General features: G+C 43.1%; 3 protein-coding genes across 7 annotated transcripts in view; 1 reads left to right on the top strand and 2 right to left on the bottom strand.

Moving 5' to 3' along the window:
• The window catches only part of LOC116444497 (dentin matrix acidic phosphoprotein 1-like), a 20,917-nt gene extending 19,755 nt beyond the window's left edge, over positions 1-1,162 (bottom strand). For both annotated transcript variants that reach the window (XM_032109936.1, XM_032109939.1), the window contains exon 1: positions 997-1,162. In XM_032109936.1, coding sequence (XP_031965827.1) covers positions 997-1,003 — 7 coding nt within the window. In that variant the 5' untranslated portion in view covers positions 1,004-1,162. The remainder of the gene's footprint in view (positions 1-996) is intronic.
• SPARCL1 (SPARC like 1) overlaps positions 1-11,659 on the top strand; it is a 13,221-nt gene extending 1,562 nt beyond the window's left edge. For 2 of the 3 annotated variants that reach the window (XM_032109933.1, XM_032109934.1), the window contains exons 2-10: positions 2,022-2,139; positions 2,267-2,320; positions 4,817-5,986; positions 6,691-6,760; positions 7,401-7,528; positions 8,083-8,203; positions 8,971-9,107; positions 9,554-9,702; positions 10,587-10,782. In XM_032109933.1, the coding sequence (XP_031965824.1) occupies positions 2,086-2,139; positions 2,267-2,320; positions 4,817-5,986; positions 6,691-6,760; positions 7,401-7,528; positions 8,083-8,203; positions 8,971-9,107; positions 9,554-9,702; positions 10,587-10,767 (2,064 nt within the window). In that variant the 5' untranslated portion in view covers positions 2,022-2,085 and the 3' untranslated portion in view covers positions 10,768-10,782. Of the gene's footprint in view, positions 1-2,021; positions 2,140-2,266; positions 2,321-4,816; positions 5,987-6,690; positions 6,761-7,400; positions 7,529-8,082; positions 8,204-8,970; positions 9,108-9,553; positions 9,703-10,586; positions 10,783-11,222 lie in introns of those variants that run through there. The other variant, XM_032109935.1, reaches the window with a different exon arrangement.
• Positions 11,660-15,623: 3,964 nt separating this feature from the next.
• Positions 15,624-22,085, bottom strand: NUDT9 (nudix hydrolase 9). 2 transcript variants are annotated; one of them, XM_032108349.1, is made up of 8 exons: positions 21,993-22,085; positions 20,566-20,802; positions 19,420-19,512; positions 18,822-18,908; positions 17,821-17,932; positions 17,501-17,647; positions 17,168-17,252; positions 15,624-16,233 (listed from the first exon to the last, which is right to left on the bottom strand). In XM_032108349.1, the coding sequence occupies exons 1-8, from the start codon at positions 22,013-22,015 to the stop codon at positions 16,058-16,060; spliced, it is 960 nt and encodes a 319-aa protein (XP_031964240.1). In that variant the 5' UTR covers positions 22,016-22,085; the 3' UTR covers positions 15,624-16,057. The 2 variants fall into 2 exon arrangements, with proteins under 2 accessions (XP_031964240.1, XP_031964239.1); XM_032108348.1 differs by lacking the exon at positions 21,993-22,085 and adding an exon at positions 21,449-21,986.
• Between the last annotated feature and the right edge of the window lie 261 nt (positions 22,086-22,346).

Genomic DNA, 22,346 nt, shown 5'->3' on the forward strand with positions numbered 1-22,346 from the left:
GTGTGTATGCACATAAACCAGCTTCTACGTGTATAATGTACTCATGCTCTCACAGGGGCTTCTGAAGCAGACCTACAAACAGGAATGTGCTGTACCAGTTGTAATTTAAGAGTATCACACTTATGTTTTTACTAAAAAATCATGTCATTGATGAGTATTTCAAGTGACTGTTGACACTATTAGAATGGCAGCCCTGTAGCCTCCTGCCACCAAAACCTTGCCATGCAAACCCAGTACTCCTAGTTAGCATTGCTTGCTCAATAACCCATGTTGAAGTATTGTTAAATTCCTCATTTCTTGGTCAAAACCCCCACCATACTCAAGAAAATTTCCTATTCACATTTTGGCTAAGTTTTCCTACAGATTCTCCTGCAGAGTATAATGACTTCATTTTCCCAGGGAGATGTCTCCCTGCTTTTAAAAATAGCTTCTTGTGTAATTGCTCCTCTCTGATGGTTCTAGTAAACTTATATGTTACAAAAGCTTGCTTTTAAGAATTCTCTTCCTTAGGACATATTTGGAAATTAAAGCAAGAATGAAGTGTCTTCCCACTTAAGATTTCAGTGTAAAATAAAGAAAAAAAAAATCTCACAATGCATTATATAACACTTCATTCAGTGTGGTCAGGCTTCCCTAATAATTCAATACTTACTCAAGACTTGTGCTTCCTGTGGGCTGCTGTGGGCTTGCTACTACTAAGAAAAGAAAATACAAAAGCCCTGTCCTGTCACCTTAACTCAGATTTGTTCCAACTGTTTTTTCATTATTTGGACAAAGGCAGGAGAGGCAACTTTTACAGACAGAGACACAAGCCAAATTAGAAAACTGCAATTATAAATAAAATACAACATGCAGAACTTTTCATTCATAACTCTTAAACTAGTTCACCAAAACAAATATGACAAATGGGAGTTTTCACAAAGGAAACTCAGTTAAGTGACATGCCCAGATCTGTGTTGCTCACCAGGAACAGAAAAAAACAGAAATCAAGCCTACCTGACATTCAGATCCTTCTTTCCTCAGTCACTTGCCAGGCCTTCAAAAAGCACAGTACACAGTTTTTAGGGCTTTACATGAAATTGGATTGTTTCCCTGCATTTCTGAGAAGTTGCCTGCATAACCCTCAGTCTAACAACACTTGCCTTGATCTGAACTGACTGCCCATACCCAGCCCAGTGAGGCATTTTGCGTATGCTCATTAATGGCTTTTGTTGTATTCTGCCTTTCCCTCTGAAAACATCTTAGACAACTAACTGTGAATGCCAAAGAGATAATAGATAATTATTCAAGAGGTGGTTTGGAGACTGAATGAGCTAACTGCAAGAAAAAATGGATTGCATACTAGATATGCCCCGCTAATGAGTATTTTGATCCTCATTAACTGAAAGATGATGACATTAAACAATGTTTAACAGAGGGATCTTCCAAAAGATCTTCCTTCTCAAAGGATCTTCCAAATTGTCACTTTGGGTGACAATTGCTGAGAAAACACAGAAGCAGGACTGCATCCAAAGCAGGACTACACCCATTCTTCAAGCAGCCTGGGCAGACCTTCTGAGCTTGGAGACCTGCTGAGCAGAACTTCACCACTTAATTCTTCCTACCAGACACAGAGGGGAGCAGCCAGGAGACACCTCAGCCATAGAGATGCCACAAGCAGACACTGCCTCAGAGTTCAATAAAATAGAGGCATTTTTCACAAGGTGGTATCTCAGAGGAGTGGATAAATACTCACAAGTATTTGTAAGCATTTAAATACTCAACCAATGTCACAACTCTGCCTGTCAGTAACACCCACTGGAGTTTGTGAGTGCAGCCTACAGCTTAATCTCTGTCAAAGAACTGAGACCGAAGTGTCCTCCAGTTAAGCTGGTGTAACATCTGAGTTTACAGGACACTGCATGGCAATTTTGTGGGTCTCCAGACTAAACAAGTTACGGCAGCCACTGCATTGCTTCCATCAGTCATTTCTAGGTCATTATACCAAATCCTAACTTGTTTTGTTTTCATGTTTCTTGCAGAAAGGAAACTTCTAAGCCTTACCCCTGTACCATTAACTGTTGTCCTCTACGAGATCTGGAAAGCATGAAGGCTGTAGCTCTCTTCATTTGTCTTGTAGGACCAATTTTTGCTATTTCAGTAAGTCCTCATCATGCTACTATTACCAGGCACTTAATTTCCCATTCTGAGAACATTCTATGTTATCCCACTGACCTGTACAAGATTTTTATGGACATGCAGATATTCATATATTTGTCTTTTTCAGACCCATCCTGTAAACCACAAGCTCAGAACTCACAGACAGAAGACTCCAGAAAAGGTACTCTTCATGTTCTTTAAATAGGAAGTAACATTATTCATCTCAAATATAAAAACACATTAGCACATACACACTGGTTGGCAAATTGATTTATGTTAAAAAACTTTAGGCCCTCTCACCCCAAGAATTAGTGCCAAGTATCTCATGCCTTGCATATTAAATGATTGCAAACAGGACAAAATCTAAAGCTCAAAATGGAAGTTTCACTTATTGACAAAATTACCTTAAATTAATCCCCACATATCATCATTACCCATATTTGTACAAGCAATAAGCTCCAGTTACAGTCAAACTGTGGTACAAACAGCTCCAGTACAGGAGGAGGATGACATCCTCAATTTATCACACCAGGTGATCACATGCAGTCTCAAACATATAAGAATTTTAGCCACTGTATGTTTCATTATTCACAGTGCAGAGCATTAGACACAGCTTGTGCTGGCAGAGCACTCTGTGGCTGACGAGCCAGATGCCCTGATGGCAATGAGACAGAGGATTTCACCAGCCCTCCCTAGGCCACATATGTGTGCTAATGACAGAGCCCACAGTTTTGCATTCACAGCTGACGCAAATTAAAATGCCTTTTTATTGCACTCTTCTGGTGAGCCTTTGTGGCTCAGACACAATGGATCTTGGCTCCAAGCCATTGGATGTGTCAGAACTACTAAACTCAGGTCATGCTCTGTGGTAAGAGATTCAAAATCCCAACTGTTATCCTAACCTTTTTGTTATTTTTAATTATAAACAATATCCCACTCTGTAGAGCCTTCCAGATACATTTCATATCAATCCAGATGGTGCTCTGCACTATGAAAAACAAAAAATTAACTTTTCCTAATGAACTACCCAGCTGAAGAAATGGTATAAACATCACTTTGTAGCCCACAGCTGTCTACCAGAAATAACACACAGAAGACACTTGCATCGAAACAAGACCTTGCAATAGCCCATGAATCATCAGTTCCAAGTGTGTGTATCATCTATCAAAGGCCAGTTCTCCCCCACAGTGTCTAATCACAGATAGTGACTGAAATTTGCCCAAGTTCCTTCATGAGCACCCAAGTTCCTAAGAGCTGATTTTATCCAGGTATAACAGAAAGCAGCATCTGGAAGCCATCTCCAGGCACATCTCTGCAGAACAGGTGCAGGACAAGGCTTCCTGTCAAGACATGAGCCAAATCTTTCTCAGACTGCTGCTTCAAACACAGGCACCCACAACAGACAATCTTAAAGACTGTTTGGCCTTGTGTCTTCTGAATCTGTAGAGCTTTGGAAAAGCTCCACCCTGAATTTCTGTTAGATTTGAGCAAACATAGGATCTTCCCTTGAAAAAGTTAGAGTTAGATCAGTTGGAACAGATACAGTGAATATATTTTCCAGTACTATTCCCACATCAGCAAGGACACCAAGCAACATGCAAAACATTAAGATACTACTTTGACATTCCTTTGACTGGAAATAGGATATAGCTGATCTACAAGAACCTAATTAATACTTCCAATCCTACCTTTAAAAAAAAAAATATTGTATAAGTATTTGTGAGTGGAGTGTTTGTTTCCAAGCAGTCGTAAGACTGCCTAAACTAAAGGAAAAGCTATTCCAGCAACTTGGGTGCTGAGAAGGACCATTCTTCCCAAATTAAACCCCCCAAAAGCTTTAAGAAAAATCAGCACCAGGTGCTATATTGCTGTAAGCAATAAGCAACACCGAACATGCAGAGGTGTTGTTCAGAAGTACACACAGCAACAGAAAGGTAATTGCTGAGGCAAGACCTGACAGTCATTTTAGTACCTGCTTTCTTCTCAAGCATTTGAACCCTTTCTACCGAAGGTAATAGTTTTGCTATTGGCTTGACAGAATAAGAAAAAAAAAAGGCACTCAAACATCTATTGTTGATCTTATGATACAGCGATTGTCACCACACACAATAGTTCCTGGTGAGTTCAGCCAGGAAGCAATGATGTATCAGACTCAAAGTAGAGGAATATATGGATTATGAAATCAATGCAGGGCACTCCTCAGGAATTACTATCACGACACCTTGTGAAAGGTTCCCTCTCTTCCCCTGCTCCTCTTTTCCCAGGTCCCTTATTTTTCTCTTGTCTGTGTAGGAAGTTATGTTTCACCTCCCCCTTCTCTGAGGTAAGTGATAATTACTGCAGCCTACAAGCACCTGGAGTTATGACTAAACCACTAATTAAGCATTTTGAGATTTCACAAGACACCCATATGCACCTGTCTCTGAAACAGAGTTGTATAGACCTCTCCAGAAACTCCAGCACTAAAAGAAGGGACAGATAAACAGATTTGCTGAGAAAGAGAAGGGACATCAGCAGTGAATTTCGTGCTCTGGGCTAGTTTAAGAAGAGCACATACAAAGAAAACAAATAAAGCATGCTATGCTTTGCAATACAAGGCAAAAATAACACTGCATCAACTTCAAATAAAACCTAAGATTTATTAATCTCCTTGTTATTTTTTAAATTTTTTTTAAAGAGTGAATATATTCACCCTGAAGCCTCAAAGGAAGAGAACACAGGGTATTTAGACAAAGGTGATTTTCTGCCCAGTCACAGAAGCTTAAAACCAGCGGTATCAGTACCAGGCACTGAATACAGGGATGAGCCCCAGACCATTAGGAAACAAGGAAGAACTGGGAGCGAGCATCAAGTGAAAAACAGCCTGAAAAGCATTGATTTCCTTGCACTGCACAATAAACCAGGTTTGGCTTCTGATAACCAGGACAGTGACTCTGGGAGCAGCGGCAGAGAGCAGTCCAGCTCTGAGCATGACCAGCTCAGGAAGCATGAGAAACATGGGAACACGGCAAACCGACACCTTCCAGGCCATGCAGAACACCTAGTGGGTGATTTCAGCCTTCATCATGAGCATAACATGTGGAAATATAACAAAAATGCTGTTGGCCTGCCTGAAAGAAACAGTGAAAGCGATGAAGAGGCAAGTATGGAAGAAGAGGATGAGGAATGGGGTAAAGACACTGATTACAGAGACAAAAAGCACAAAGGCCACCAGACACATCAAGGTGACCGATACAAAAGACAGCAACATGAGAACAGCATGCAATCAGATGAACTCCTGAGAGATTCCAGCCAAGCAACCTGGAAAACCAAGAGACATAGAGAGAAATTTGACCTAGAGGAAGAAGAGAGGGAGAACAGCCAGAAGAAGTCCTATAAAGAAGAAATCCCCCTCTCTCAAAAAAACCATAATGACGATCAGGATGGCAAACAGCAAAGTCAAGAGAGAAAAGACAATATTCAAGTGAACTATCCGAGTGACCATGACACAGTGGTGAAAATACGAGATAAGGAAGACCGTAATGATGATGATGGTCATGACAGTGGTGACATTGATGGTGAGGAGTATCTCAGCAACACCTGGAAAGAAGCAGCCTATGAGGAAGAGGAGAGAATCCAGAGTAATGACCAGGAGAGCATCAGTACCGAGCCTGAAGGGGATGGAACCACTGAAGATAACACTGCAGTTCATAGAGAGACTGAGGATTACCAAATTGCCAAGATTAAAGACCTTGCTCACTCTGAACAAGATGATTATGATCATGAGCCACCTAATTCTGACAACAAGCAACAACTGAAAATGAGTAGCTCTGTTCAGAGCATAAATTCAATGGACAGTGAAGATAAGGTAAGTTATCTTTAAAATAAAATTGGAATACTACAAAAAGGGGGAGAGGGAGAGAGGGACCAGTTCCAAATTTAAATTCTTGATGATTGAAATGACATGTTGGAGAAAAACAGATGTAATAAGTTATTAATATGCAGAAGTTTCATCTCTCCTTTTATTCACTATTCCTCTGGTTCATGCTGTGTCACTGCACACAGAGCATTTAGGTGAGTTGGACCAGGAGGGAAGTGAACACCATTCATGTAAGAGCTCCAGCCCCATGGGGTGTGTAATGAAACACACAAATAAATGCAGATACACAGATACAAAACCTGAAACCCGATCTCCAGCTTACTAAGACCGCCTGTTCACTCCTCTTTCACAAAGATTTTAAACACTACTACACAAAAGTGAACAGCTTGGAAAGGCAGGACTACAGTCCACAGAATAATTATAAGAAACTCAGGCCTTACCGAGCTCCCATTTCTCTCTCTCTCCACCTCCTACTCTTATTTTTTTCCCCAAATAACAAGAGCATGTTAATACTACCAGAGGCTTTATGCTCTTCTCACACACTTTGCATAGCAACCTCTCTCTGCTTCAAGCAGAGCAAACTGTGCCTCAGTCAGCTCTATATTCGGACCTGAGAAAATTTTGTCCAAGTATTTTTTTTTTCTTCCCAAGATTCACCACAACTTTCTGCTTATGCTTCTGTGACTGTGCAGGTTAAGACTACAGGCAGTTCCCATGGCAAGATGGAAAGTGTCAGCAACAGGAATGAGGAGGCTCTCCTTGGTAAGATAAGCCCCAAGCAAAGCTGGCATGTAACGCCCTGCTCTCTGCAGCTAGGAAATCTGCGGGTCTGCATTTCTTTTCTGCCTTTTGCAGCATGGGATTTCACGTGACTGAACTGTGCTTGTGCCTAATCCTGTGTTCCCAGAGAATCCCTTCCATATTCCCTTGAATTTAGTAATTTGTTTGTGAAAAACATTTGTAGGCAGTGCACAAATTTTTGTGTCAGTTACACAGAAATGGGAATTACCTTGCACTGAGAGTTTTCAGTTTCAGAACAGTAGCTTGGATTCAAGTAGGAGTGGGACAAATGCCAGTGCTTGATTCAGCAAAGACAGATGGGATATGTTTCACCAAAGGAAGCTGGAAGTGAATGTTAGTCCTTACAGAAGAAACAGCTTTTTGTGAGAAAATTATTTCCCCATCCAATTCAAACCTGGGACTGCTAGAAGCCTCACAAAAATCCTCATTTAAAGTTTGGCTTGTTTTATTCAATACAAGATCCAACTTCATTTCAACAAACTTAAAAATGCACTTGAATTTCTTGGTGAATATTGGGCTGTGTTTTGCTTTGGCTATCAGTAGTACCTGACAAACACTTGGCTTCATCCCATCACCTGCAACAGTCCCTCTTTCCTGCTAGGATTGCTAGACCCATGTCATAACTTCCACTGCAAAAGAGGCAAAGTCTGCCATGCAGACAAACAAGGGAAACCCCACTGCATTTGCCAAGATCCTGCTGCTTGTCCTCCCACCAAAGACTATGAGCATGTGAGTATTTCACCCAGTGCACAGGACTGGGAAAAGCCACCTAAAGTGTTCATAAGATAACATTCCCCTGCTGTTATTTAGAATGATTCTACCCTAAAGAGCATGCAAGTGAGTTTGAATGATTCCAGTAGTTGCAAAATTAAGTATAAAGCACCCAAACACACTGACTATGGCTTGAGAACAGTATGAACCCATGTAACTACACAGCAACTGACTTGCTCCACTCAGTCTCAGGGATCGCAGCTTTTCCCTGTCGCTAAAAGTTTCATGTACCCACTTTGTGGTTTAGAGCATGTGCGGAGTACTACCACATATTGAGTGAAATAATCCCACAGCATCTCAGAGGCTATATTACAACCACTAAAATAAACTCAGGTGTTGCAAAACTGGGCCTGCAAGTACAGACAACTAATTCTCACGTGGGCATACAACTAATATTTCCAATACTTCTGATCATGTGTACTCCCCGTGGGCATTCACCACATGTTAATGATGCTTTTATTTTCTCAACACAGCGGTGGGGGTGGTGGTTTTGTTTTTCCCTCCTCCTCTAGGTTTGTGGTACGGATAACAAGACTTATGATGGCATATGTCAACTCTTTGGCACCAAATGTCAACTGGAAGGGACAAAAATGGGCCGCCAGCTGCACCTAGACTATATGGGCTCCTGCAAATGTAAGCTTGTTTTTCTGTGAAGAATTCACCTAGGTATAAAGAAGCAGTAGCCTTAACCCATCAGCCAGCCCTAAACTACCTTTATTCTTGTAATTTGCCACTTGTGCATCAATTATCTGCTAATTAAGACCTCCAGAACCTAAGCATGTTTAAAAAGTATCTGAAACCTAGACATCTCTCCTGTGCTTACACCAATTGTTGCTGACCTTATCTTCCCCCTACACTGTCTTACATGTTCCTGTTGCTACAGCCTCTGAAGATTTTGTAAATCCTTGACCAGAAAAACAGTGTTTGCAGAGTGTTAGTAAATGAAAATGTCCATCTCTAACTCCCATGGAAAAAAAACCCCAACAAACAACAACCAAACTTAGATGCCACACGCGGAAGTCAGGATCTAAAAGCCAGAACTGATTTCCAACCTCTTCGCGTGCTGCATATGGTAGAAGGAAAGTGCTTTCCCAGCCAGAATACTCCTTTGCTGTCAAAAATTCTGCTTTCATGCAACTGACTGATAACAGCTCCACTGCACAACTATGCTCAGAAGCTGCCCGGATACATAAAAGTTGGATCTTGCACAACTGGTTAAGCACGTGCACAAAAACCCTGTAGATTTATAACTGAACACATTAGGTGCATTCACAATTTTATGTATTAACAGTTCTGTCAATTTTAACTGGAAATTTGATAGTGAGATCCCAAATCTCAGAAATGCTCGAATAGGGATTAAACAGATGACTTGTTAACAAAAGCTTTCCTCTTTGGCACAGACATCCCGCCCTGTACTGATTATGAAGTGGATCAGTTTCCCCTCCGGATGCGAGACTGGCTTAAGAACATCCTTGTCCAATATTATGAACGTGACCTGAACACTTCTGGGATTCTAACTGAAAAGCAAAGGAATAAGGTCAGCAATCCTTTTCAGACAAAACCATGCAGTTACATGGACCAGCCCAGAACATCTCATACTAAATGGTACGAATTAGATGACTTCTGAGATGGTTTATTTCACAGCAAAACATGAGTTGCTTTGCTCAGGACAGAAGATGTGATAAAACTGGTTTAATCTCCTACCAAGCCAAGGCTACCAAGCCGAGTCTGACAATTAAGCCACAAGAATTTCACTCCCTTTCTAGTTACTGCCAAAGTTAACGCGGACAGCAACAAAAATCTCCTGGACCACCTGAGGCAAGCTTTTTGTGCTGTGTATGATCACAAACACTAAAACCCATTTCCTCAGTGGTATTTTATTATCAAGTTTCATTTCTCCCAAACACCTTCTTGCCAGATAATTCTCTTCAGGACAGATCTTCATTCCTAAACAAAAAATAACAATTTCTGTGTTATGTTCAGGTCAAAAAGATCTACCAGAATGACAAGCGCCTTGTGGCTGGTGACCACCCAGTTGAGCTGCTCCTGCACGACTTTGAGAAAAATTACCACATGTATGTGTATCCTGTGCACTGGCAGTTTCACCAGCTTGATCAGCACCCTGTTGACAGGTAAAAAATATTTGTGGTTCAGTTCTGATTTGCCAATTAAACTCAGGCTGTTTTACTTTTCTAAACCCCTCAAAGGATTCTCTACATATAGAAACCAGTATCCTCCCCCTTTCTAACACAGAACTTTTTCCCTCATTGTTTTCCTGGTCATGTCCTAGGTCAGAGCCTGCTATCCTCTTGCCTTGCATGATAATGTAGTACACTCTAAGCTCTACAGTGTCTGAATGGCTACTAATGCTCTCAGCCAGGAAGAAATCCTGTCATTACTGAAGCTAAGAGCAAAAGGCTAAGTACAGAGGACAGAGCCCTGGCAGCAAAAATCCACTAGTGAGGTATCCATAGTTTTCAACTAACACCACAGAGGTCTCTCAGTTTAATGAGCAGATACAGTCACAGTCCAGAGGAAGCCTCCAGCTTCTGAGAACGTGACTCAGATTTCAAGCTTTTGGTCATATCACTCAGTGATGGGACCCATTATTTCCAAGTTCAGACCTTCAATACCTAGGGACAATCACACCTACTGCTTTAGAACACAGCTAAGCACTTTTGCAAGCTTGATCTCCTGAGGATTAAGAGCAGAACTCCACAAGTGATGAGTAGTGAGCAAGTTGCTCCTTGCAATACTTGTAATTACTACACAAGTAATACTTGTTCTAGGAGAAAAGATCTTAGCAAACAAACATGCAGCAGAAGCATTTTAGTTCATCAGATATTAGATATCTTTATAGTGACCTGGGACACATTCACTACAGCAGCGCCATAGCAAAATCCAGTGGGGCATCTCTGATAAAGCCATCCTTACTGTCTTCTACCTTAGATCACCTTTGATAATCCTGCTGATTTATTAAGGAAATGCAGCTCTCCATATCTGCTCTTTCTTTCAGATTATTAACACACTCAGAGCTTGCACCTTTGAGAGCCTCCCTTGTTCCCATGGAACACTGCATAACCCGTTTCTTCCAAGAGTGTGATGGAGACCAGGACAAACTCATCGCTTTGAAGGAATGGTGCCACTGCTTTGGGATTAAGGAAGGTAAACCTAAAAAAATAGGCAGATGCACCTGACAGAATGTTCCCATCAAGAAAATTACTCAGACCTCAATGTAAGGCGAAGAAATTGTAAGTAGAAGCTCATGGCTACTGTGCTGGGAGGAAAACAGAACAGTAATAACAAGACTGCAAAAGGTCAGCAGGGTTAACAACATAGCACAGGTTAATCCCAGAAGAGTTACATGACAGAAGGTATTTGGCCAAACAAGCAGACTGAAGAAATGAGTTCAAAAACTTACTAGCAAGTCCCTAATTTTAAGTGGAGGCTGATTCTTGTCAGAAGTCAGACACACGGAGCTTCACAGAATTCTCTCAGCTCTTCTGATGACAATTTACCAGTCATAACACACATATACTTCTGCCAGTTGATTGCTCATCCATAGCATCAGTCACCTTATTGACAGTGATACAGCATAAAAATGTCTCTTTGGTATAAAATGTCAATAATGTTTTCTTCTTCTTTGTTGCAGGGGACATAAATGAAAATCTCCTATTCTGAACCTGGCTGAACAGACTCTCAGTTCTGTACTAAAATCAGTGAATCCTGCTTACTTTTGTAATTAACAGCTTCACAGCTTTCAAGAAAAAGGTGGAATAAGGTTCACTGAATTCTTATCAAATAACAAAAGTGCAGAAAATTTCTACATTCATTAGCAGCAGCAAAGTTTAACTACTTCAATTGGTTCATAGCTAAACAACCAGTGTTTTCCCCCACATGTACCCATGATCTCTCTGAACCAATGAATACTACTAACCCAATGACTAAGCCGTTCACAAAACTCCTCAGTAGAATTATAGAATGTAGATTTTACTGCACACTGAAATGGGACTTGTTTACTTTATTTACTGTATTGTCAGCTTAACACTCTGCAGAGAAGTCTCAAATAAAATAGAAGTCTACTTGGAATATGGGTTTTGTCAGAACTTTGTCAAAGAAAATTCTATTTCTTTCACCATTGCCTATCTTTTGCTCACCTCAAAAGAGGCACAATTTAAGAATAAAAAAAGCCAGGACAGTATGTGATTATTCCCGAATCCCCATAAATTTGTGATCTTAAGGTAAGCATTTCACTGAAAACACTCCAGGCATGTTCTGCTTTAAGGAAAAAAACCCCAAATGCTATTCCTACAAAGGATGATCAGCAAACACCTTTCACCTGAACCATGTCACCTCTCCAATGAAAAGAAGATGGAATTCAGAAATGCTATTTTGGTATCTTAAACAGTGGAAGTCCCCTCACCCCCTGCTAATCTGCTCTTGAACCAGCAAGGGCTGATAATCGTAGCTTAACACCAGCCTGATGCCCTGGCATACAATGAATTAAGCTGTGATTATTTTCAACACAAGAACTTCTTGCACAAAGCAGAGATTACTTCCCAGCAAAACCAGTTTCACTGCCAGTTTTTTTCCACCATCCCAACTTGTTGCTCACTTCACATTCTGCAACATCACACAGCAGTGTGTAAACAACTCAGCCTGGATGGTATGTACAAAAGCATATTCTCAATGCTAATTCCATTTGGAAAAGATCCTTTCTCTGGGACTTCAAATGTCTTGGGGGAGAAAGTAACTTTGACAGAGCTTTTCCAGCCTAGCTGCAGTCTTTTGCATATTTGTTCTTTCTGCAGCCAAGACTCAGCCACCTTAGAACAATTAAATATAGTTCACACGAGGATAACTCTCAAGAGATTGACTCACTCTCCACTGACACAATGCTCATCACTGCTCTGCTCAAACCCACTACTAGGAAAACATACAACAAAATTGAATTTATCAGGGCAAAGGGGAAATATTTGCCCTTTAAATAGTCCCAAGTTCTACAGGGCAAATAATGATCATCACCAAGATGGTTACAGCTGTGGATATACGAAGAATATAATGTATTAAGGGGCAGATGAACATCCCACCTGATGAGCTGTTGATGTCAGTGGCCTCAGACAGATCCAACGTGATGCCAACTTCTTCCAAACCGCATCCTACAAGATTTTCCCGATACATGTACTCAAACTTACTTACTTACTAGTAAAATAATCACTAAACAGAAGGATCAGGCAAGCACCATGACTGAAAACTTATTTTCAATAGCTATTTTCAAGAGCTCTTTCAAGAGCTTTTTGTTTAACCCACAGAGAGTTGGATGGCAGAAAGCACAGCTCTCAAACTGCAAGCACATGGTCAGTACACAGCTGGCCTCAAAAGGTAATAGCTTTAATTCACAAGTTCCCATTTCTTCAGGAAAAAAGAAAGTACTTATGCTGCCTCTCAGTTTGTAGCTTCAGTACTCTCAGTAATATCACCTGAGTATTCCTCCAGCATTGCTACAGTCAGAATACCTATATTGAAAAAACAAACAACAAATATTCCTTTTATAACACATTTCCACTGCCAAGCTTGTCAATCCTCCAAGGATTAGTAGGGGTTGTTATAAAAAAAACCTGTCATTTTTATCAGCTGAGAAGTAAACTAATCACCCGAAACATCTGAAGAAGGCATGATTCATGACATTGTGATTTTCTGATGCACAGAAAGCTGAAGTATAAAAAACTGTATCTATAGACTACAGATCCACCTCCCCTGACCCCATAAGAAGGGTCTGCTCTTGTAGGTCATGCTTTCAAAACCCAACTACACTGCTGGGGGCCTGCTCTGCATAATGTATCACATCACAGAAGAAATCAAGTGGGCAGGAAGAGGTGAGCAAGGATTGAAAGAAAAATTAATACCTCTTGGCATTACTTTTTCTTTGAAAGGAACATACTAATAACTCTGTGTCATAGGTTAGCAAGCATAGTCCTGGAAGGGATGTCCTTGCTAAGGGGTGCTTACAGTTTCCTCTGGGAACTGATAGAACCTATCAGCTGGCCAGTTTGAATATGGACAATTCTCTAAGCCACTTAAAGTTGTGACCACCTCTGTGATCCACACTTAAGAATAGACAAACTCTCCCCCAAGCTCTCTCTCGTTTCCGGCGCTGGGACAGGTGACTGCGGGCCCCGTGTGGGGGCCAGCGGGCCTGGCCAGGCCCTGCTTGGGCCAGGCCGGGCCGGGCCACGGCCATCCTGGAGTCAATGGACCTGTTCCAGCCATGGAACCCCCCCACTGCCTTGCCGTGGGCAGCCGGAGCGGCTCGGCTCTCCCCCCTCTCCACTGAGATAAGAAACATTCAACATTCCAGCTGCAAAGCTGCAAGGCCGAGGTGAGATTAACCCTTTTATTGCTGTGAAGAGCTGAAAACCTGAGGGAAGAGAGAGAGGAGATGCTTAAAGCTGAAATTCTGTTGTGAAGCTATGCTATATCAGGGGATCTCGTTGTAATTCCATGAAGATATGGGGGGTGGAGTGTTCAACTCGTAAGCAAAAGCACCTGCGCTGAGATAGGCAGATGCTGACGCAGCTGTAATTTCATGAGAAGTTTGGACAGGGAGAGATGGACCAGATGAGGACTTTTGCTCCAAACGGGAAAGGAGAAAACCTCAGTCCCTAGAGATGAACCTGATGAGGACTTTTGCTCCAAACGGGAAAGGAGAAAACCTCAGTCCCTAGAGATGCTCCCAGAGATGCTCCCAGAGATAGTCCTAACGATGAAGATGATGAAGACCCTTTGCTCCCAGGGAAGGAGAAGGGCCTCTGTTTTTGTTTCTGAATGGCTCAACCTTAAAATTGTACCCCAAAAAACTTCAAGAGTGGACCCTCGAAAGCAGTTGCGGGAAAAGCTGCAAGTCGGGGGAAAGGACTCACACGCAGGCAGAGAGACTCCTCTTCCTAAATGGACTGAACAATATTTGGAAGTGGGTGGCTGTCTCGTTGTGATACTGTTTTCATAGCATGAGAAAGAAGAGACTTCTCTTTCTAAATGGACTGAACAAGGTTATTATGGAAGTGGTAAACAGACTGAACATCTTAAGGGTTGTCTTTTTACATTGTCAGTGGGAGAAGGGAGGAAGGTGGGGGGAGGAGGGAGTTCTGAAGGTGGTATAATTTTTTTCTTTCCTCTTTTAGGTCTGTTAATAAACTTCTTTATATTCTTTCAAGTTCAGTGCCTGCTTTGCATTTCTCCTAATTCTTATCTCACAGAAGATAAACAGTAATGAGTATTTTGGACCAAACCACTACACTAAATTGGTGTTTCCGCCCGGTTACAAACCGAACCTGCGACACTCTGCAAGATTCCCAGGGTTTCCTGCATGAACATACATGACTCCTTCAGGTTTCACTAGCTAACTGGGAGGCAGAGGGAGGGTTGAAAAGGAGCAAGCCCTAAACCCATTCATTAGCTAAGCAGGATGTGGATAAAGTCTCAACAGTGCATGAATGTGTCACAGTACTGTTACACAAGGTAATTCCAGACCATGACATTTCTCACCACCTTACTTCAATATATGGATCAAAATTCCTAAAGTCCTCAGGTTTCAACATCAACTTTCAGCTGTCACTGTCACCAACACCTGACACTAATACACAACAGCAATTGATTAAAAACACAGGGAGAAATGTCAGCAACTGTTGTGCAGCTCCTGTTAGCAGCATAAATGCCAGAGAAGGCCTACATCAGCCTCCTGACTGCAAGCTACTTACATCACCTGAAGGGTAAGAAACCAGAACAATTTACAAGACTATACTTTAAGGCTGCTCTTTTCCAGTGACTCTGTTTATGCTGCAGTCTCCACAACTGCTGTACTGCCATAAGCCGTGGGAAGAGAGGAACCTCAAAATTCAGCTCTTCAAATCAGTCATGAAGTTTCATCCTCCAACAGTTTTCTTTTTACACAGAGGCATTGTCACACATTCAGATGTGAATACCAGCCATGCTGTAAACGAAAAAGTAATTAAATGTGAAAACTAATCTCTCAAAATAGAAAATCACTCCAAAGTGAAATGACTCAGAAAAGAAATTTCGCTTTATTATGCAGCACTTAAATCATTATTCAGGTTATCCTACAAGTCTCTCATTCCTTAGGGATTCATACTTATTCATACAGGGAAACAGTGCAAGAACACAGAGCTAAGGTGAACAGCCTGTGAACTACCACCAGTCAGAATCCCAGTGTTGCCATGCAGATCTGCAGACATCATGAAACAGCTACAAATAACGAAGCCAAGAAAGCAAACCAAGAGCCCCACATTCTTCTCATTTCACACTAGCTAAGAAATAAAAAGAAGCAACCTGAAGTCTCTGAAAAACCCTCTGTTTATCACTGTGTTTTTCCCAGCTGAATTTCACAGAATTTTCATTGAGGATGACAATGACATCTGTTTCAAGGCTGGAAAATATATTCTCTCAGAGTCTGTCGGTTCCAAGTTTCCATCACTCGTGGCACTCAGATCCAGGATCCTCACTCCAGTGGGCTCCCCGTTTCTCAGTCACCAGCTTGATGAAGTAGCTGTGACTTGCATACAGCTCGAGCTTCTCACTGATGTCAACCCACTTCACCACTCCAGCATCATCACCTGCTTCCAGAGGCAAGTTATCCATCGTCTCACCTGTTCACAAAATGAGAGTTAGGACATGCTATTGCCTCTTCCTGCTTTTTCCCCTCTCACATCCTATCAGTTCTGCCCTTCCACAATGCTCTTTCACAGGCAGCAACCTTCTACTGCTTCTCAGAGAAAAAACAACTAAGTTTCTCCCTGATTCTGTGCCAGAAACATTTTTCATACCTGCACTATTTTAAGGCAAACCTGAGTGGCAAATCTGAGTTAACTCCTTGTCACCACTCTTAGGGTATCACCAGCAGCATGAAAAGTTATGGAAACTATCATGACAACACGTACTCATTACCTCAAGTTTAGCCAATACATCTGCCTGGATTTTTGTTTGTTTGCTTAACATTTGACTGCTGCTTTTCTCACATACGATTCTACAGGACAAACTGAATTCTGAAACTTTTATATGCTTATGAAAAAACAAAAATAATTAAAACTTTACTAGAGGCCCCAAAATCAAAAATACCACTTTTTGCATAAAGGCTTCTGAATTGCTCTCTTTTTGAAGTTTTTACTCTGTTTTTAAAGAATTTCAGGACTTCATAGACAACAACCAAGGAAATGCTTTTCCATTCTGTATTGGAAACAAGGGCCAAAGATATACTATCTCCACTACTTCTGGGGGCCGATAAATCTAGGACCAGCCACATGTGAAACTTTACAACTGGCATCCTACTACCCAAAATTCAGTGGAAATGTCACTACATGAAATCTCTAGCTTGAACAACTCAGAATCACCTAAACAGATTTATCTTACAGGTGAAAAATGGGAAAGCAAGATAACAGATCAATTTAACAATCTAGCCCCATATTTTACACCTGACTTTCATGCTCCCCCAATTTCATTGCCATTCTCAGTTCAAGAACAGTCCCAATTTCAAATCAACATATGGAGTAAAAGACAACTAAGAGCACCCCTGGAGATATTTACCTGTTTCATCATGATAGTTCACAGCCTCTGTCTCCATCCAGGCATTATCAGTGTTACGAGGGTCATCCACATATCCTCTGTACACCTGTAAGGCCCCAAACAAACCAGAACAAGCTCAGTGTCACAACAAGCAAGGTGGAATCAGTCATACTTTTTTCTTTCCCTCTGACACATTTGCCCTTACAGAGTTTTCAACAGTCCCTTCCATTTCCTACACCCCAAGAACGTGAGCATCATGACTTATTTTCATTTCAGCTGCACTTCCTCAGGTTCCATACAGCTGTGAGTTACATGCACAGCTCAAGAGGCTACCACAAGAGACACAGAGCTCACCACAAAATGTTCCTGGCTGAACAGCTTCTGGAGCTGCTTCTCCAATTTTGCCTTCTCCTCAGGCGATTTCTGCAGAGAGTTCAAGGCCTCCTCCTCAAATTCTCGCTTCAGGGTAGCAGAGATCTTCTCCCCTGGGTCCACCATCCCCTTAGAGGGGGGAAAACAAACAAACAAACAAACAAAGACTATCCCTCAGATTCTACAAATTTTAACTCCTGGCTCATAGTATGTTACATCCTCCTGCATCATACACGTGCCTTATCAGCCTCATGGCCTCACCAGCAGGGAAACGTCAATTGCCTCTGGAACTTTGCCCTTACCCCTGGAATGGCCCACTCCCCACAGTCTCTCCTCTTGATGGCTACGAACTGCAAGATGTTCTTGCCAGTACCTGGATGAGCAACTTTATTGCCACTTCCGTCCCTTTTCCACCTGCAGCAAATGACAAACAAGAACATGTTTTGCTGCTTCTTGACACAAGGGCCTGAGAGAGGGACAGGAGGGCACTGCCACCTGTGAGGGGACAAACAAGGCAGAGAATGGACAGTCAGGGTGGACTGATGGATGCCATCCAGAAGGATTGCAACCAAGGGTAGAACACTGATGGTTTTCCTCAGCCAAAAGGGCAGAAAATGCCCATGAGGCACATTTCTGCAGCCAGGCTGGTAGCAGCAGCTCCTTCTGAAAGCTCCCTGAGCTGCACCTGTGCCAATCCATACTAAGCGGATGAGAATGTCTCTGCTGGAACAGAATGGTCGCACAGGCTGCAGCAGCGCCAGGACAAAGCCACAAGCAGCCACCATCGCCTTCAGTAAAGAATTAAGAACTACCAATAGGAAAAGCAAAAAGCTATCTAAAAAAAATAAAACAAAAACAATGCCAGCATTTACTTTCAAGGAAGAAACTCGGTAGCATCAGCATCCTTCTGGAAAGCAGAAGAAGTAAAATGCATCAGGATGATTTTCCACAATGGTTCTGACTTCAGCATGGCACTTTCTAGCTTGCACTTCTGTTAACCACACAATCTTTTCTGAATGCTTTGTGTAAAATGGTTAGCACCCATACACACATCCTGCTGGGAAAAGCACATCAAAACAAAGCATGCAGTGACCAAAAGAGCATCCTAATCCCACCTTCTCTTATCACAGACTAAGTCAAGTTAGTGTTTCTTACATAACAAAAGCAGAATGGGCTTACACATAGAGAACACACAGAGAAAACGGCCATGAAAAATAATAACCTGTCCAGAGAGGCAGAAAAGAAGCAAAAGGTATGGGTTTTTTCTCTACTGCAGGGTACCTTGCAGTCACCTGTCCCTTACCTGGTTACAACAGGATCAGCAGCATGGTTTGGTCCCCAGCGCCCCAACAACCCTCTGCCAGTGAGGCCAGTTCTTCCTGCTGGATTCCTGAAATAAATGCCACACTACATGACTTACATAATCCTGAACTGGTTCCAAATAGAAATTAAGCCCAGCCACACGCAGCTCCTCTGATCTCTGAGGATCACCTGAAACACAAGGGAGTTTATTTTCTGCTAAATTTCCATACCCTTAACACAACAGTGCATTAACCATATTTACTTCCCCACATTCAAAATATTCTACCAAAAAAACCCCAAACAAACAAAAAACCCAACCAAAAAACAAACTCAAAAAAAACTCTCAAAAAAACCACAAATCAAGATTAAATAACAAAAAATGGAAGGACAGCAACACATATGTGGTGTCACCATGTGCTTTAAAGGGCAAGAGACACAGCATGTTTTTCTCCTTCACCAGTGTCGATTCATTAAACTAGGTTCCATTTTTCTCTCTTGGCTTACTCCCAGCAGGTACCACGTACCAGAACTGACAGACCTGTAACAGCACTGAAACCACATCACTGAAATGAATATGCAAACAAAAACCCCACACTCACCGGGGTCTCCCATTTTCGACCACATACAAGCCATTCAGACTCTTCCTCTCCACTTCCCCATCTCTCTCATTGAATTTGGGAGAAAAACCATCACTGCGTGAAAAAAAAGAATTTAACAGAGATAAATTATAAAACATATTATAAATTATAAAGCTTGCATGCCACCCATCAGACCAGCAACACCCCTTTGATCAATGAGCAGTTTCTACCAGAACTGGAATTGCAGGCCCTCCCTTTTCTAAAGGAGGCTATAAAGTCTCAACCTTTACTGATGACAGTCCCTCTGTATTTAGTTCTGCAGGCAAAAGTGCAGAACTAAAGTATTTAATATTGCATCTCTCTCAAGTTTCATTTAGACAGTGTTTAGAAACACTTTAGAAAGTGTTTCAAAGGTATTTTTGTTAAGGTTAGAGCTGGAGAATCACAGAATCATTTTGGTTGGAAAAGACCCTTAAAATCACCAAATTCCATGAAGCACTGCCAAGCCCACCAGACATCTTTTAAACACCTCCAGGGATGGTGACTCCACCACTTCCCTGGGCAGCCCGTACCAGTGCCTGACAAACTTTTTGCTGAAGAAATTTTTCCTAATAGCCCATCTAAACCTCACCTGGCACAATGTGAGGCTGTTTCCTATTGTCCTACCCCTTGTTACTTAAGACAGAAGAACTGACACCCCCATTGTTACATACTCACAAAAAAATTACTGCAATTAATTCAGCCTGTCACATTTCCTGAGTCAGAGTGCTCACTTCAAGAAGTATGATTACACTTTCTTTTTTCATTCACTTTCTTTTTTGCATTCCAACCATGAACGAACAAACAAATGTATCACTAAAATGTTCTTCCAAACTCTTAAGGAGAATTAGGAGATTTTTATTTAGCTCACAACACAGAGAAACACTTACACAGCATCAACAGCTGCCCATTATTCCAATCTCAACCATCAGCTCAGTAAAATCATGTGTCAAAGACCTTCACAACAAACCCAAACCGTTCAGTTCTCTAACCAATCACTTTTCTTAATCTTGACTTTCACACATCACTGCAGAATCACACATCACTTAAGATGATCTTGTTAACTCAGTTCACGACTATTTCCTGCTTCCATGTTCACAGGGGAAAAAAGTTACCATTTCCACTCACTTAATTTGGGGATCTGCCCAACTGGGTCCAGCCAAAACAGACTCTGCAGTGTACTCCACAGGATTATAATCTTTCCACTCAGTCAGCCAGCCCACTTTATCTTCAGGAACATGGCTACGCTCAATGTGTGATCCTGGATATGGGGAAGTGAGAGCTTTGCTGTGGTGGAACTTCACATTGTAACTGTTGAACATGTTTACAGGATGAAGGCGGGACCAACAGTTTGCAGATAAGTTACTAAAAGAAAAAAACCAAAAAACACATCTCATTCACTAGGCTTTAACCTGCTATTTAATGCCGGATCTGTAAAGCATATTACGGCAAGCGGAATAGACTCGGCTCTTTCACAGAATCACAGAATCAATCAGGTTGGAAAAGATCTTTGAGATCATCGCGTCCAACCTATGACCAAATACCACCGTGTCACCTCAACCATAGCACTGAGCGCCACGTCCAGTCTTTCCTTAAACATCTCCCGGGATGGTGGCTCCACCACCTCCCTGGGCAGCCCACTCTAACGTCTAATCCCCCTTTTCATGAAGAAATTCCTCCTAATATCAAACTCGCGAAACACCTGAAATTCACAAAAAAAAAACCCTTTAACAGAGACGTGGAAAAGGACAACACCGCTTTTTTACTTTTCAGTAATGACATCACTTTAAGGGACAGCCCGGCTTGCCCTTCTGCCCCGCCCCAAAGGGACACCCTGAGACACCGCACACCCCGGCCAAGCTCCCCCTCGGCGGGCAGGGGGTGCACGGCAGCACCGGGATCTCGGCCGGGCCATGAGGCGGCTGCTCCCGGCGGAACAGGCCGCCGACCGCCGGCAGCGACACCGGGGCGCGACCCGGGCTCCGCGCAGCTCCGCCACCGCCCGTGGTACCTGTGGGCCGGGCGGCGCTGGGCAGCGCCCCGGGCGCTCAGCAGGACGGAGAACGAGAGCACAGCCACCGCCCGAGGCAGGGCTCCGGCCGGCAGCGGCATCGGCCCCGCCGCGACCGCACCGCGGCGGGGGCAACCCCGCCTCAGCCCCGGGGCCGGGCCGGGGCGCTGGGCCGGGGCCGGGAGCGGGAGTGAGGCGCTGGGCCGGCGATCCGAGGCAGCCCGCTCTAGGACCCCGCTCCTTGTCACCGCTCCGGGATCCCGCTCCTTGCCGAGCCGCGGGCAGCGCCGCAGTGCCGCCCCGCGCCGTACAAGCTGGCCCCGAATTGGCGGCAGCGGAGCCAATGGTAGCGCCGGGTGCCGGGTCTGCCTGGGGCGCAGCGCCTTCCCCACGGCAGCCCCGCAGTGCCCGCACAGTCTCCGTGTTTAGGCCGCTGCTGGGCAGCGCTCCCACAGCATCAGCGCTGTGTCCCCAACATTCCTAGCCCCATCACTGAGAAGGATCCTGGGAGCGGACACAACTAGGCCAGCTAACCCAAACCGACCAAAGGGCTACTCCATGCCACATGACGTCAGCTCAGCTATAAAACATAAGGAAATGAAGAGGAGGAAGGGGAGGGCATTGGTTATTTACAGTGTTTGTCTTCCGGAGCGACCGATGTGCGTGCGGAAACCCTGCTTCCCGCGGGGAAGTAGAGAATAAACTTTCCTCTTTTTTTATCTTTTACTTTAATCAACTACCTTATCCCAACGTAGGAATCGCCATTCCCCATGTAATTTTCCCTCCCCTGTAGAGCCGGGAAGGGGGAGCCACAGATCGGCCCGGTGCGCACCCGGTCCCCAGGGGCGGCCAAACCTCCGCACCCCCCCGGCCTGGCTCCGCCCGCGGGCGCGCCCCC

Source organism: Corvus moneduloides, chromosome 5, assembly GCF_009650955.1.
Source record: "Corvus moneduloides isolate bCorMon1 chromosome 5, bCorMon1.pri, whole genome shotgun sequence".
In the NCBI taxonomy this organism is placed as follows: Eukaryota; Metazoa; Chordata; class Aves; order Passeriformes; family Corvidae; genus Corvus; species Corvus moneduloides.

Excerpts from the sequence above, each read along its gene's own strand:
- NUDT9 (XM_032108348.1), bottom strand. The coding sequence starts at position 21,549 with ATGCCGCTGCCGGCCGGAGCCCTGCCTCGGGCGGTGGCTGTGCTCTCG. Across the intron at positions 19,513-20,565 it reads TGGGCAGATCCCCAAATTAA|TGATGGTTTTTCTCCCAAAT; the intron begins GTGAGTGGAAAT and ends TTTTTCACGCAG. Across the intron at positions 18,909-19,419 it reads GTCGAAAATGGGAGACCCCG|GAATCCAGCAGGAAGAACTG; the intron begins GTGAGTGTGGGG and ends CATTTATTTCAG.